Genomic DNA, 15,799 nt, shown 5'->3' with positions numbered 1-15,799 from the left:
ATCTTAAAATATTTAATGATTTACAGAATCAGAGGACTGGAAGAGACTGTAGAAGTCACATAGTCCAATCTGTATCTGCACAGGAATTTCCTGTACAACATTTCCCCAAATGGTCACCCTGACTCCAGTCAAAGAGCCTTATGAACTTTCTAGTCAACTCATCCTATTTTTGTATAGCTCAATTAAGAATTTTCTCTTTATATTCAGTTGAAGTCAGCCTCTCTGCAATTTCTTTCTTTCTTCTAGTTCTATTCTCTGGGACAAAGAAGAACTGGTCTTATTATTTCAGAAACTTAGATAATCATCATGAATAATTATCATAGAGTTGTCAGTTCAACAGGTTAAATAAACATCCCACTTCCTTCAGGTGATGAGCCTTATGAGGTCTAATATTGAGTCCTCTCACCATCCACAAAAATCACAGAATCTTAGAAGGGACCTTAAAGGAGGTGTGGGATCCAACCCATACTTCCTCAGGAATATGGACTACCAACCAGTACTTATTCAGCCTTGCCTTAGAGAACTCTAGTAATGTTTACCATTTGTTTAGATGGTGTAGTTTACTTTCTGACACAAATGCATGTAACTTTTCAAGGTAAGTGACCTTAGAGATTTGCAGCCAAGATCCCTTAGTATATCACTTATGTGCTATCAATAGAATGGGAAAGTGTCATGTAAAAGCTGTTAAACTTATTTTGCTTGACCCCCTGGAGAGAAGCAGAGCAGATGAGCAAAAGTTACAGGGAGAAAGATTTTTATTCCTTTTAATTTTTGTTGTTGGTCAGTTATTTCAGTTGTGTTCTACTCTTTATGTCCCCATTTGGCATTTTCTTGCCCAGGAGGAACTGTTCTAAGTTCTAGAGCTACAAATAAGAAAAAAGAAATCCCCTGTCTTCAAGGAGCTTACAGTTTAATAAGAGGAGTCAACATACACACAAAGAAAACTGAGGAAGAGAGGGAGAGGAAGGTACCCAATCCTGGGAGAGTGAGTCCAAACTCAGTATCCTTTCCACTTTTAGCACCCTACTATTTTCCAAAATTAAAATATACTGAGTTTGAGACTTTGGTGGGACATCAAAGTGGAGTCATCCCATAGATAGCAGTTTTAAACTAGATATGTAGGGATGGATTGGGAATGGAAATATAGATTAGAGAGCCATATTCATGAAGACGTTTCTTTTAAGCTTTTTATTTTGCCAAATATATGCAAAAGATAGTTTTCAGCATTCACTTCTGCAAAACCTTGTTCCACCTTTTTCTTCCTTCTTTCCCCTACCCCCACCCATAGACGGCAAGCAATCCAATATAGTTTAAATGTGCAGTTTTTCTAAATGTATTTTCATATTCATCATGCTGTGAAAGGAAAATAATACCAAAAGGTGAAAGAAAAAAACATGAGAAAAAAATGCAAAACAACAACAACAAAATATGGTAAAAATATTATGCTTTTAATCCATATTCAATCTTCCCAGTTCTCTCATGGAGACTTTTATGATCACTGAATATATGAAAATGTGTGAGATTATTAAGGTAGAGAAGAGAGACATAAACATAACTATGGGGAATACCTCCACTTAGGGTATGAAGGAGAGACAAGAGTTTCAAAGCTAAGGGATCAGATTCAGAAGAAAAAGAGTGATCAGGTGTGTCAAGTGCTTTGAAATATGAAGAAGGATGAGGACTGAGCGAAACCACTGGGATTGACAAGAAGTTATTACTGTCTACTCGCAGCATTGTGCAGTGATCAACTATGATGGACAGCTTTTCTCAGCCATATGATGATCCAAAACAATTCCTAAAGATCCATGATGGAAAATGCTGACCACATTCAAAGTCTAAATGCAGATCGAAGCATATTATTTTCATCTTTTCAGAGGGGTTTTGTTTTTTCTTGATCATGGTTTTTCCCTTTTGTTCTGATTCTACTTTCACAACAAGACTAATATGGAAACATGTTTACCATGATTACATACATAAAGCTTGTATCGCCTTGCTTGCTCTCTTAGAGAGAGGAAGAGAAAGGAGAGGAGAAAAAGTTCAAACTCAAAATCTTATAAAAATAAGCATTGAAAATATCTTTACATGTAATTGGAAAAAAAGTAAATACTATTAGTTGCAAAAATAAAAAAAGAAGTTAATATTGTCCTTTAAGACAGTAATTTCAAGGGTGCATATGGCTATATAAGGCAGTTGATGCAAGATTTGCTTTTAGGGAAGTAAGTTGTGGTAAGAAGCTCAGACAGTCTGTGTAATTGATTCTTTCCAGGAGTTTGGCAGTAAAAGCAAAAAGAGACTAAGGTATCCTGAGACCAAGGGAAAGAATTTGTTTTTGTGTTTTAGAATGCTGAAGAGTGGCTAATGGTTAGAGACTAAGGGGAAGGAACCAGTGAGAGAAGAGATTGAAGGTGCAATATCAATAATAGTACATGAAATTTATGTAATAACAAATATTTATTAATATTAAATAATTACATGCCACCTTGTGTTTAGCATTGGTATACAAAGAAGTGCAAAAGACAACCCTTGCTGTTAAGATGCCGATAGTCTAATAGGAGAGACACTGTGTAAGCAACTATGTAGAAATAAAATATATACAGGGAAAAAAATTGTAGATGATTAAGAGAAGAAAGGAATTAGCATTCAGTGATAGCAAGACAGGCCTATAGAAGGTGGAATCCTAGCGGAGACTTGAAGGAATCCAGGGAAGCCAAGTCAGAGGAGATGTGGTGAAGGATTTCAGGTGTGGGACAGCCAGTGAAAATGCAATCAAGAGATGAAGTATCTTGTACCGGGAAGAGTAGGGAGAATAGTGTTGCTGGACCACAGAGTATACCGAGAGGAATAAAGCATAAGACTAGGAAGATGGGAATGGGACAGGTTATGAAGGTATTTGTGTATCTGATTCTGGAGATGATGGAGAGTCAGTTATTGGAGTCTGTTGAACAGTGGGGAGACACGATGTGATTTGTGTTTTAACATCAGTCTGAAAGCTGCTGAGTGGATGGTGGACGAAAGTGGGAAGAAACTTAAAATTTGCAAAGTGCCTTTCATACATTGTCATCCAAACTTTCCGACAAATCCTAGATAACACAGATGAATATTATTCCCATTTACAGATGAGACACCTGAGGCTTAGAGAGATTGTAACTTAAATATGGTTATACAGCTATTAAACGTCAAGCACAGAATTTGAACTAAAATCTCATGGACTTTATCCGCTATACCTCATTGCATCTTTCTGTAGGATTAGAATATTAGAGGCAAACTAAAATCACTGCGTTTTCTCATAATCATTTCTTATGCTGCTTTTGTGTGTTTATGTCCAGATTTTTTATCCTGTCCACATTGGCAAGAAATCAGTGAAATCTGCCTTCCATGCTTGGTTTTGCTCCCTTTCGGCTTCTGGAATTAATCATGGCGACTCCATGTTTTATCACAAGTAGAGAGTCTTTATACAGCACCCAGCATGTCTTGGCACCCAGTTCCATCTTTGCATTTTTGCAGTGGGCAAAGGGAAAAAGAAAAAGAAAAGGCAACTGTTCCCAAACAGGACTTTCTATAACCGCTTAATTCAAGGGAGAAAAGGAAGGGACTATGGACATTCAGGAAGATGAAGCCAAAACATGCGTTTCAGTTTTGTTTTCAGTGGTCAGGGCTGGGGCGGATTCTCCACTGTATTGAATTACCGAGCCATTAGACCCAAATTAATAAAACTTCCATGGAATCTTTGCGCACATGAATATATCTTTATATATGTAAGAATGTGAGTATATATGAATGGACTTTAGAGAAAATGTGACTTTTATAGGTTACAAAATCAACTTCCTGGTTTAAAAAAAACAAAAACAAAACCCAATATCACAAAACTAGCTGTACACCGGAATGAAAGCCCCCATATGTTTTGAGTGGAAAGATACAGAGAGTGCAGAGATCCTGTTTTGTCAGAGAGAATGAAAAGGAAAAGCGAACTCCATGACTTTAACTTCCCGAATGACAGCATTCCAGTTGTTCGGCTTGGTCCCAGCCCATCTGCCAATCAGAAGTGAGCCCTGGAGGGAAGCTCTCTGATGCTGTCTGTTGTTTACATAGACTGTGACTCTGTTTCTCCCCCTCTCCCTGGTGCCTTCGTGTTCTCCGTGAACCACGTAGGACCCGAGCAGCCAGCCACGTCCCTTCCCGATGAATACAAACTTCTTACGGGTCATTTGTAGCCACGGGTAAGAGCGCTTGCTTGGGTAAACGCTAAGGGGGGATGAGGAAGGTTGCCTCTGAATAGATGGAAGCATCAGGTGTCCCTGGGAGATCTCGCAAGTAAGATAAGGGGGGTGGAGGGCGGGGGTGGGCAAGTTGGGAAGGAACTTAAATGTTTCGGGAGCGGCTGAGAGATGGGCCGGACGCTTGAGAGTACCTGACGGTAAAAAAGCAAGTGGTGTTTCTTGAAGGGAGGGGTAAAGCTTGCCTTATTTCCAAGAGCTGCAGTAATATCAGATTAAATGCAAATGGAAAACAAATTAGAACTAGCAAGTTATTTCCATCTTGTATTAGGGACAGAAACACGCTGAACCAAGTGGGTTTTTTTTTTTTTTTTTTTAATGAAAATCCCAAATCCTAAACGCATGACTGCCAAATCCTTGACTAAGAAAAGATGTTTGCTTAGGAGTCCCAGTGTCAGGATGGAGGATTGCTATCACACTAAACTGAACTGAATAAATTCTATTCCTTTCTCTCATTTGCATACTTTAGAGTCTTATTCTTACCTTATCTCCAAATGATTAAAAAATAAAAAAAAGAAGAAGAGAAAAGCCTGGCGGTACAGCTGTTTTATTGCTATGAAAGTCAGATTGTAATACTGGAACACTGGCTTGTGATGGTTTTCTAGAGTTGTTACTTTTAAAGGAGCTAGGCGATGGGAAAGGGTCTTTTTTATTTTTAAATTTTTTATTTTATTTTTCCGGATACTTATGGTGGTGGGCTCATTTTTAGTAGGAACAAAAAAAATTGTGGCTTTATATAAAGTTTTATTGAGCAATTTATTCGTTTGCAATGGAATATTTTAGTTGTTCTTTTTCTTGATTGCTTGAGCTCTATGGGATTTGGAGGTGAAAGGAATTTTAAAAGCCATAGGATATTTTAGTTATTCTTTTTCTTGATTGAGCTCATGGGATTGGGAGGTGAAAGGAATTTTAAAAGCCAATAGTCTAGCCCTTTTGTTTTAAATGGGAGAAAACCTTGCATCACCAAAGTTAAGTGATTGATCATTTAAGTGAGTAGGCTGGAGCTGTGAGGATTTGAACTTGAGGGCTTTTTGAGTCCATTCCCTTCAGAAATGTTAACCAGGCACTCTTCACCTTCTTTTAAAAACTTTTCCCTCCAGAATTAGCGTTGAAATTGAAATTGAAAGTCTAAAAATTTCTGGGAGCTGGAGAGTTAAAGGAGGCGTTCCTCCAGCCTCTCTGCATTTGCAGATGTTAATTTAGCAGACTGCTACATTTTCCCCTCCCTATCCTTTTGGGGACTTGTGCCAGTCTTGATTCATGGAATGATTTTTTGGGGTTGAGTAATCTGTGGTTTTTTGGTTTCCTCACTTTTTCCCCCCTCAGCTAAAGTCTTTTGTGGTTTTGGCAAGGGAGTTAAAACAGCTAAAGTTGAAAATAAATAAGTCCACAGAATGCTGCTTTTTCTGACCAGATGATTTTTAATAAGTAATAAACTTTATGAGCTATGTCATCGTGCCATCCTCATCTCTTCAGCAAGGCAAACCCTCTCAGCTCAGATAATAATTCCTGTGAAGGGCAGAACACAGCATTTGTTTTGAATTGCTTTTTTTTTTTTTTTTTTTTTTTTTTTTTTAAATAGAAACTTGAGAAATGTACAATTACAGCTACCAAAACAAATGTAGCTCAGACAGGCTTGACCATTCCACTTGATTGCTCAAAAATTTTCAGTAGCTCCCTACTTCCTCTAGGGTAAAATACAAAACTTAGTCTGATTTTTCTTTCTTTTTTTTTTTTTTTTTTGGACATCTCAATCATTTCAGGCTACATTACCGTTACTGCCATTTACTTTGCCAATGAGCTTGCCCTTTTAATAAAGAAAAGTAGATAAACAAAAATCAATGTATGCAGCAAACTCATCAGACAGTTGAAACCTCATCTGACAGTTTATATCTGTACATAGTTTCCCATCTTGCCATAGGAAAGGAGATTCAGTTTAGCATTTAAGATCTTTTACAGTCTGGTTCCAAACTATTTTTTTGTTCGTATTTCACATTGTTAACCTTTGTATTCTATATTCTAGTCAAAATGAATTAATTAGCATCTTCAACCTCAGCATCTTCAATTTCTGTGCATTGCTAGAATGATAATTCCTCAAGAGTTGGGATTGTTCCATTCTTTCTATTTGTGTCCACAATGCCCAGCATAGTGCTGGGTATCTTAATAAAGATTTTGTGATTCATCTAACTTATCCTTCCCTTATTTATATCAGGAGTATTCTCTTCTTTTTCAGTTCTATTTTTCAGAATCCTTAACTTCTTTCAAGATTTAATTTAGATGGTACACATCCTCTAATTTGCCTTTCATAATCATTACAGTTATTGGATATCTTCTCACACACACACACACACACACACACACACACACACACACCCCTTTTCATTTACTTAAGCAGGTACATGTTTTTCTTCTCCTGGTGAAGTCCAGTCTTCAATAAATTTGTTTTTAGATCTCCACTACTAACAATTTGTCTTGTGCATAGTAGATACTTAAAAATATGAATTGAATTGATTGGAGGAAAAATATTTGAGAAATTCAAGTTTTCCTCTACTGCTAAGAAAATTTTAACATATAAATATCTTTTTTCTTTACAGATCGCAGTGAAAGAAATAAACCAGAACACCGTTCTTCAAGGTAGGTAATTTTAAGAAATCTGTCTACAGCTATGTTAAAACTTAGGATTTTTAAAAGATAGAGATCTTTTAAAAATTATTTTGTTGTTTTCATTGTGTCAGAAGTGTTAGATGATAGTAGTCTTGGTCATTACTTGACTTCCAAAATCAGGAAGTGGGATGTGTGATAAAGTAGCAGTGGAGGAGATGAAGTGGATAGAACATTGGGCTTGGAATCAGGAAGATTTGAGTTCACATCTTCTCTTAGACACTTACATGCTCTGTGTGACCTTGACAAGTCACTTAATTTGTCTCAGTATTAGTTTCCTCATTTGTAAAAATAAGGCGATAGGAAATAGTATCACTTCCCAGTGTGGTTTACTTGATCATTGATCAAATCTCAAAGCAAATATAAAGTGCTTTGCAAACTTTAAGGTACTATATCAATGTTAGCTATTTTTATTTTCATTTCAGGATTCCATTTAGTGATAACTGACTCTCCAGAAAGAGTCAGGGTACTATACTGAAATTTATTTTCAAGCTCTCTTGTTTGTTGTCTTTTTTACAATATATTTTCCCCTCTCATTTCACTGAAAATTTCATTTCAAAAAATTCTCTTCTGTTCACTTAAGTCTGGTTAAATGTTTTTAGCCTGAGGTTTTAAAGGTTTATGCTGCTCCTATGATCTTTTCTTCATACATCATCCTTTTGTGTCTTGGGCATCTTTTTTTTTAAAGCCCTGTCCACCTCTTTGTAACCCTTATTTAGGGTTTTCTTGGCAAGTGGTTTGCCATTTCCTTCTCCAGCTCATTTTGTAGATGAGGAAACTAAGTCAAAAGTGCCACCCAGTTATAAGTCTGAAACTGGATTTGAACTCATAAATTGATGCCAGACTTGCCACTCTATCCACTGTACTATCTACACACCATCTGTAGGTTAAATCCAGGAGAAATTGCCTACTTTTAGGGCAGAGACTGTTTTCCCTTTTAACTTTGTGTTCCTAGTACATAACAGAATTCCTGCCACAGTTTTTTTCCTCTTCATCCTGTGATTTCATCAGTATAGGGATGAATACTCACATCTGTTCTCTGAATTATAGATTTAATTGACTGCATCAATGCTAAGAAGGTAAAATTACATGCTGAGGATAATCCAAGTAGTATATAAGAACCAGTACTTGAACTCCTGTCTTTGCAGGCTCTCTGAGTCCATTATACCTGTTACCTCTTACCTAGTACATGGGAAGCATTTAACAAATGCTTGTTGAATTGAATTGAATGTTATATTGCATTTAAGCTATATCTCTATCTATATATCTCTATGTAGAATGTGTGTGTGCATTTATTGACATAGTAAGCTAGACCATGAATGCTGTGAAATTTTGACTATCACTACGCTCCCAGAGAATACTGATTATCAACAAATACATGAAGAACACATGGAATTAAAATCACAGCTTCTTTTGGTATATAAATTTTCTGGTCTACTAAGGCACCCCAGTATAATTCTGGAATTTCAGTGTTGTGATAACTCTTCTCTACACTAGCATTTGTTAAGTACCTACTATATGTCAGAACCACTAGCAGGTACAGTAAATAGAGCACCAGGCCTGGGGTCAGGAAGACTCAGGTACATGAGTTCAGATCCAGCCTCAGACACTTAGTAGCTGGGGTGACCCCGGACAAATCACTTCACCGTTTGCCTCGATTTCCTCATCTGTAAAATGAGCTGGAGAATGAAATAGCAAACCAATATGTCTGCCAAGAAAACCTCAAATAAAGTCAGAAAAAAACTACTGAACAAGAGCAAAAACAATATTACTATATTCCAGTAACTGTACTAAACCCTTTTACAAATCACTCATTTAATCCTCACAACAATTCTGTGGAACAGATGCTACAGATCCCCATTTTACTGTAGAAGAATTTTGAAGTTGAGTGACTTGGCTAGGATTATATAGGTTGTCAGTGAGGTCACACTTGTAATCAGATCTTCCCAATGACAGGCCCAATGCTCTCTATATACTTCCTTATTGAACTGCCTATCCATTGGAGCTGTAACAAAGTAGAATAAGCCCCTGCGATTTGGATTTGTTGAGTTTGAAGAGCTATTGGGACATCTCTGTAGAAATATATTCTCAAGACTCAGGTCTAGAGAAGGGAGGTCCATTTGGATCTTTCAGGTCTGAGTCACAAATTTAGGCATTATTTGAACAGAGAAAAGTGTTGATACCATAAGAGTGAGTGAGATTGTCAAGTGAATGGAAAAGGGGGGTGGGAGGCTTTAAGGACTTTAGAGAAGCATATCCTTTAACTAGTTACTTGGAGTCAGTGCTGGAGACTGAAAATGAGTGCTTAAAAGGGGATATTAGGAGACTATGAGTGGTGAGTAACCTGCAAGAGTTTATTTGCATAGCCTTGAGGATACAAATACAAATATAAAACATTTCCTGCCATCCAGGAGCTTGCTGTTGAATAGAGGAGACTGTATACACTGAGAGGTAGGGCCTGGGAAGGATATTTTGGTCTGAGAAATCCCTGGAATTTAAAATGGAACATTTGACACTTCCTAGAAGAATTAACGGGATTGATCTGATTGCAATTCCTGAAGTAAAAGGTAGGAAAGGAAAGAAAGAAGGGATAAAAATAAGGAAGGAAGGAAAAGACGGGAAAAAAAGGAAAGAAGGAAGGAAAGATGGAGGGAGGGAGGAAGGAAAGGAAATGCCTGGGATGAAGATGGTTACAGGTTGGTAATTCAGAGCTGAGTAGTTTACAATCCTAGTGTTGAGGTGTGAGAAAAGAGAGATCCCCAGGGCTGGTGCTGCAGGTTATTCTGCAATCCCGAATACTGGCTAAGTTTGTAGCAAAAAATGGGTTTGTTACACTGAGAAATAACTTCCCAGAGGGCTAGTTCCAAAGGTAGGTAGCAAAGGTATGTTTTTAGCAAAGATGGATTTACACTGAGAAGAAACAACAGGCCTAATCCTGTTAGGATCTTTAGCTAAGGTTTGAGTTTCAGCCTTTGATTATATTGGGTTTTTGTGGCCCAAAGCTAGGGAGCGATTTGAAGGACTAATTTTCAACTCAATAAAGGGTGGTGATTATGCTCCAGGCCAAGATCTCCAATTGAATTGTAGGTGGAGATCCCCATGGGAGTTTCCCTTAGGAACGGGAGGGTGGGGCCCCTCCCAGAGGTCAGGAGGGGTTGAGATTTTATGGTTTCTCTAATCCAGATCCACCCCCACCCCAAGATCAGGGGGATACAGTTTATATCACTAGGATGTTTAAAAAGCCAAGGTGCAAATTCTTCCTGTCATTGTGCATCTCCTTGCTGGACTACTGGCCAGGTGATATAATTCAGATTGATACCTCTAGGCCACATCTAGACTACAAGGACATCACTCCTTACAATGAAGATGTAAGTGGAGGAAGACCAGGGATCCATCACTCACAATTCTGTAGTGGAAGAACAAGGTCTGGAGGCTGAGACAGGATGTGGTGAGGGTGGCTTTATCCTACTCTTCCCCACTCCACCCCCTGCCCCTGCCACTTTCACACTGCACAGTGAGGTACTGTACTGCCAGGCAAGTTTGCCTCTGAATTCAGGGACAAGCCCGAACTAGTTTGTTGTTGCTGAGCCAATAGAGGAAGAAGAAGAAAAGATAAATGAAAAGATATTTAAATCGTATTTTGTTTCTTTTCCTCAAGCAAGGGTAGAGCGTGTACACAGAGATTAATGTCTTCCTTTCAGGACTGGTCAAGGACAAAAGAACACAGTTTGGGTCAAATTTTGGAAAAGCTTTTAAAATTAATTTTATTGATCTTTTTTGTTTAATTGCCTTGATTTTTCTCCCTCGTATCTTTCCTTCCTTCAACCTCTCCCAGAGCTATCATTTATAACAAAAGAGTCCTTTTTTTTAACACAAAAAAGAGGATGAAAACAAATTTAACAACATCAATCACTACATGGAAAAAAAAAAATGTGACATTATTTGCAGTATCCCATACCTGTGGACTTCTCATATTGATGCAATGCAATTGGTAGTGAAGAGGTGCAAGAATTGGGGTGGGGAATCCCCTCTGCTCCAGGGCAGATCCAATTCGAAAGGATTTGCAAACCCAAAAAAGTCTGAGTGCCAGAAAAGAGAAGTTTATTGTTCACGAAGAAGGAGGCTTTCTTATGGGGCAAAATTCCTAATCAGGAATTTGGCAAAGGTGTGTTAATAGACCCCTGGTTACTTGGGCAAATGTTGGCCTGGGGCTGGGCTGTCTGGGCTAATCAATAAAGGAGCATCAGACTGAGATCTCCAGTTGAATAAAATCACTTAACTGGGAGTTTGAAGGCTTCTTCCTAGAGTCTGGGAACTCCCTGAAGGGGCTCCGCCACCCCCCAAAAATCCCAGTTTCAGTGGAGGGTGATTTAACCAAGATTTCTGATTGAATGAAACCACTTAACTTGGGAAGGGCTAGTCTGGGAAAGGTATACTTTATCCATGGGAAAGCCTGAAACCTCGAATCTCCCTTCTTTTACAGATTAAAGGGGACACAGTTTCAGGGTTAAACCCCCATCAATATTATCTTTAGGGCCAAACTTATTCTTTTTTTTTTTTAATTGATTTTATAATTATAACTTTTTATTTTGACAGTACATATACATAGGTAATTTTTTACATTATTCCCTGTACTCAACTTCTGTTCCGAATTTTCCCCTCCTTCCCTCCACCCCCTCCCCTAGATGGCAGGCAGTCCATACATGTTAAATATGTTATAGTATATTCTAGATACAATATATGTGTGCAAAACTGAATTTTTTGTTGCACAGGAAGAATTGGATTCAGAAGGTAAAAATAACCTGGGGAAAAAAACCAAAAATGCAAACAGTTTACACTCATTTCCCAGTGTTCCTTCTCTGGGTGTAGCTGATTCTGTCCATCATTGATCAATTGGAACTGAATTAGATCTTCTCTTTGTTGAAGATATCCACTTCCATCAGAATATAACTTCATACAGTATTGTTGTTGAAATGTATAGTGATCTCCTGGTTCTGCTCATTTAACTCAGCATCAGTTGATGTAAGTCTCTCCAAGCCTCTCTGTATTAATCCTGCTGGTCATTTCTTACAGAACAATAATATTCCATAACATTCATATACCATAATTTATTCAGCCATTCTCCAGTTGATGGGCATCCATTCATTTTTCAGTTTCTTGCCACTACAAAAAGAGCTGCCACAAACATTTTGGCACATACAGTTCCCTTTCCCTTCTTTAGTATTTCCTTGGGATATAAGCCCAGTAGTAGCACTGCTGGATCAAAGGGTATGCACAGTTTGATAACTTTTTGGGCATAATTCCAGATTGCTCTCCAGAATGGTTGGATCCTTTCACAAGTCCACCAACAATGTATCAGTGTCCCCGTTTTCCCACAGCCCCTCCAACATTCATAGTTATTTGTTCCTGTCATGTTAGCCAATCTGACAGGTGTGTATTGGTATCTCAGAGTTGTCTTAATTTGCATTTCTCTGATCAATACTGATTTGGAACACTTTCATATGAGTGGAAATAGTTTCAGTTTCATCATCTGAAAATTGTCTGTTCATATCCTTTGACCACTTATCAATTGGAGAATGGCTTGATTTCTTATAAATCAAGAGTCAGTTCTCTATATATTTTGGAGATGAGGCCTTTATCAGAACCTTTAACTGTAAAAATATTTTCCCAATTTGTTACTTCCCTTCTAATCTTGTTTGCATTAGTTTTGTTTGTACAAAAGCTTTTTAATTTGATGTAATCAAAATCTTCTATTTTGTGATCAATAATGATCTCTAGTTCTTCTTTGGTCACAAATTCCTTCCTCCTCCACAAGTCTGAGAGGTAAACCATCCTATGTTCCTCTAATTTATTTATGATTTTGTTCTTTATGCCTAAATCATGCACCCATTTTGATCTTATCTTGGTATGTGGTGTTAAGTATGGGTCCATGCCTAATTTCTGCCATACTAATTTCCAGTTTTCCCCGCAGTTTTGTCAAATAATGAATTATTATCCCCAAAGTTGGGATCTTTGGGTTTGTCAAACACTAGATTGCTATAGTTATTCACTATTTTTTCCTGTGAACCTAACCTGTTCCATTGATCAACTAATCTATTTCTTAGCCAATAGCAAATGGTTTTGGTGACTGCTGCTTTATAATATAGTTTTAGATCAGGTGCAGCTAGGCCACCTTCATTTGATTTTTTTTTTCATTAATTCCCTTGAAATTCTTGATCTTTTGTTCTTCCATATGAATTTTGTTATTTTTCTAGGTCATTAAAATAGTTTCTTGGGAGTCGATTGGTATAGCACTAAATAAATAGATTAGTTTAGGGAGTATTGTCATCTTTATTATATTCGCTCGGCCTATCCAAGAGCACTGAATGTCTTTCCAATTATTTAAATCTGACTTTATTTTTGTGGCAAATGTTTTGTAATTTTGCTCATATAATTCCTGACTTTCCTTTGGTAGATAAATTCCCAAATATTTTATACTATCGATAGTTGTTTTGAATGGAATTTCTCTTTGTATCTCTTGCTATTGGATTGTGTTGGTAATGTATAAAAATGCTGAGGATTTATGTGGATTTATTTTGTATCCGGCAACTTTGCTAAAGTTCTGAATTATTATAGCTTTTTAGCAGAGTCTTTGGGGTTCTCTAAGTATACCATCATGTAATCTGTAAAGAGTGATAGTTTGATTTCCTCATTACCTACTCTAATTCCTTGAATCTCTTTCTCGGCTCTTATTGCCGAGGCTAGCCTTTCTAATACAATATTGAATAGTAATGGTGATAGTGGGCAACCTTCAAACTTATTCTTTGTAATTTTGCAACATTCCTTTTCCTTTCCTTTTGTGATTTTCATTTACATTGTTGTAGTCATTTTTCCTTGACTGTTTGCTTCACTTTGTATCTTCAGAAAAGATTTAGTGTTAAATACAGGTTATCTTCGAAAGGTCCAACCTAGAAAACATTGTTATTGCTTTGTATAATTGTTATTGTTGCTTTAAAGTATCCTCTTACATGTGGCTGGGGAATATGGATACTTTAAAGAGTTTCAGTATATCCTGACTCATCTTACATACACACACACACACACACACACACACACACACACACACACACACAGAGCAGGAAAATCAGGAAGGAAAGAATTCTTGGCTACCTCTACTACCTCTAACACAAGCCAATCCCCTGATATTTCAGTTCAATATTAGAATAAAAAAAGAAAGATAGATATTTTAGATTTAATAAAAGGAAATTTACTTAGCTATATTTCAGTTCAATATTAGAATGAAAAAAGAAACTCATAAATATTTCAGTGTTTAACAAAAGGAAATTTACTTACTGATGGGAGGGAAAGGATTTTGAACAAGGATAGGCATTAAGAACACCAGTGAATTGAGCTGGAACAGAACATTTTTTTTTCTCTTGAATTGCACCATGAAATGCAGGCAATCATTAGAATACAGGCAGAGACCTTAAATTGTTTTGAATTGATATAACCAGGAAGTGATGTCAATAGATGAATACTTTAGTTCCCTGAGTCATTCCAATTTCAAGAACAGTTTCATTACTTTGTAAGGGAAAACTTATCTGCATTGGGGAGGTAAGATATTACTCCTATTATTGGAGGGAAAGACAGAAGCGAGGGAACAGTTCTCTTAATTCAAAATTAAAATTAAATTAATTCATTTAATTAATTAATTTAAAAATCAGTTCTCTTAATTCAGAGTCTTCTCTGTCTGCTATTCCCAACTGGGGTTAAGTTACTAGCCCAGGCTCACTCAACTAGTAAGTGTCTGAGGTAAGATATTACTCCTATTATTGGAGGGAAAGACAAAAGTGAGGGAACAGAGAGGAAAAAATGAAAATACAGAAAAGCAAAGGAATGTAAAAATAGGAAGAAGAGAGAGAAAATAGAAAGGGGAGAAAATAAAAAAATAGAGAAAACAGATGAAAGAGAAGAAAAAGATAAGAGAAAAAGAATGATAACAGGACGAGATTAAATAAAGAGGTCTCTTTCTATATTGGTTGGTTAAATTATTAGTTTCTCTTAAGTTTTCTGGCTATGATTTGCTGTGAGGCAAAGTAATCAGTCTATTATAAAAAAACTTTTCTAATAAGATCTGTGCTTTGTGGTATGCAACCTATTTGGTGCTTAATAAATGACTTTTAGATTGGGTTCACAGTTGTCTGAAAATAAACAGAATAGCTAAATTCTTGCAAGAAAGAAGGCTTCTTACTGTTGATTGTTGCTGTTGGAGCCTGATATGGCAAAGCATTCCTCATCCCAACCAGCATTCTCTTCCCAAAGGGGGTCATAACTATGCTACAACTCAATTTTTCTCTATTCTGAGGATCTTAGGGGTAACATTGGTGCATGTTGCAGTTGTAATTACTGATCCCCCATCAATGTGTTTCTCATTTACACAAGATCATGATATGATACTATTAACTTTTTTTTACCATCAGTTCTTATAAAGAAATTATTTTTTAAATAAGGTAAAAATTGCAAGAACAGTCTTTCCCCAGCCAACCACCAGAGCAATAAATAAACAAGTTTCCAGCCAAAAAAATCAGTTCTCTTAATTCAGAGTCCTCTCTGTCTGCTATTCCCAACTGGGGTTAAGTTACTAGCCCAGGCTCACTCAACTAGTAAGTGTCCGAGGCTAGATTTGAAGTCAAATACTCCCGACTCCAGGGCCAGTACTTGATTAATTATGCCATCTAGCTACCTTTACACATAACTTTTTATGATTCCTTCTGTGCTCACTTCATTCTCTTGCTTCTCCAGCTATCCCATCTTCTAGCTTCTCCTGTTGATTTCCTTATCCCTCTAATAGTTCAGATCAGATCCCCAGGGGTCACTGACTCATC

At 37.1% G+C, this 15,799-nt stretch overlaps 1 protein-coding gene across 7 annotated transcripts in view; it reads left to right on the top strand.

Annotated features, from left to right (window-relative positions):
• Nucleotides 1–15,799, top strand: part of SH3D19 (SH3 domain containing 19) — a 207,350-nt gene that overhangs the window by 72,902 nt on the left and 118,649 nt on the right. For 6 of the 7 annotated variants that reach the window (XM_074274173.1, XM_074274175.1, XM_074274172.1 and 3 more), the window contains exon 2: nt 6,869–6,908. In XM_074274173.1, coding sequence (XP_074130274.1) covers nt 6,869–6,908 — 40 coding nt within the window. Of the gene's footprint in view, nt 1–4,105; nt 4,218–6,868; nt 6,909–15,799 lie in introns of those variants that run through there. The other variant, XM_074274178.1, reaches the window with a different exon arrangement.

This window comes from Sminthopsis crassicaudata, chromosome 6 (genome assembly GCF_048593235.1).
Source record: "Sminthopsis crassicaudata isolate SCR6 chromosome 6, ASM4859323v1, whole genome shotgun sequence".
NCBI classification, from domain to species: Eukaryota; Metazoa; Chordata; class Mammalia; order Dasyuromorphia; family Dasyuridae; genus Sminthopsis; species Sminthopsis crassicaudata.
Note: the sequence above shows the minus strand (reverse complement) of the source record. Positions and strands in the feature narration are given on the sequence as shown.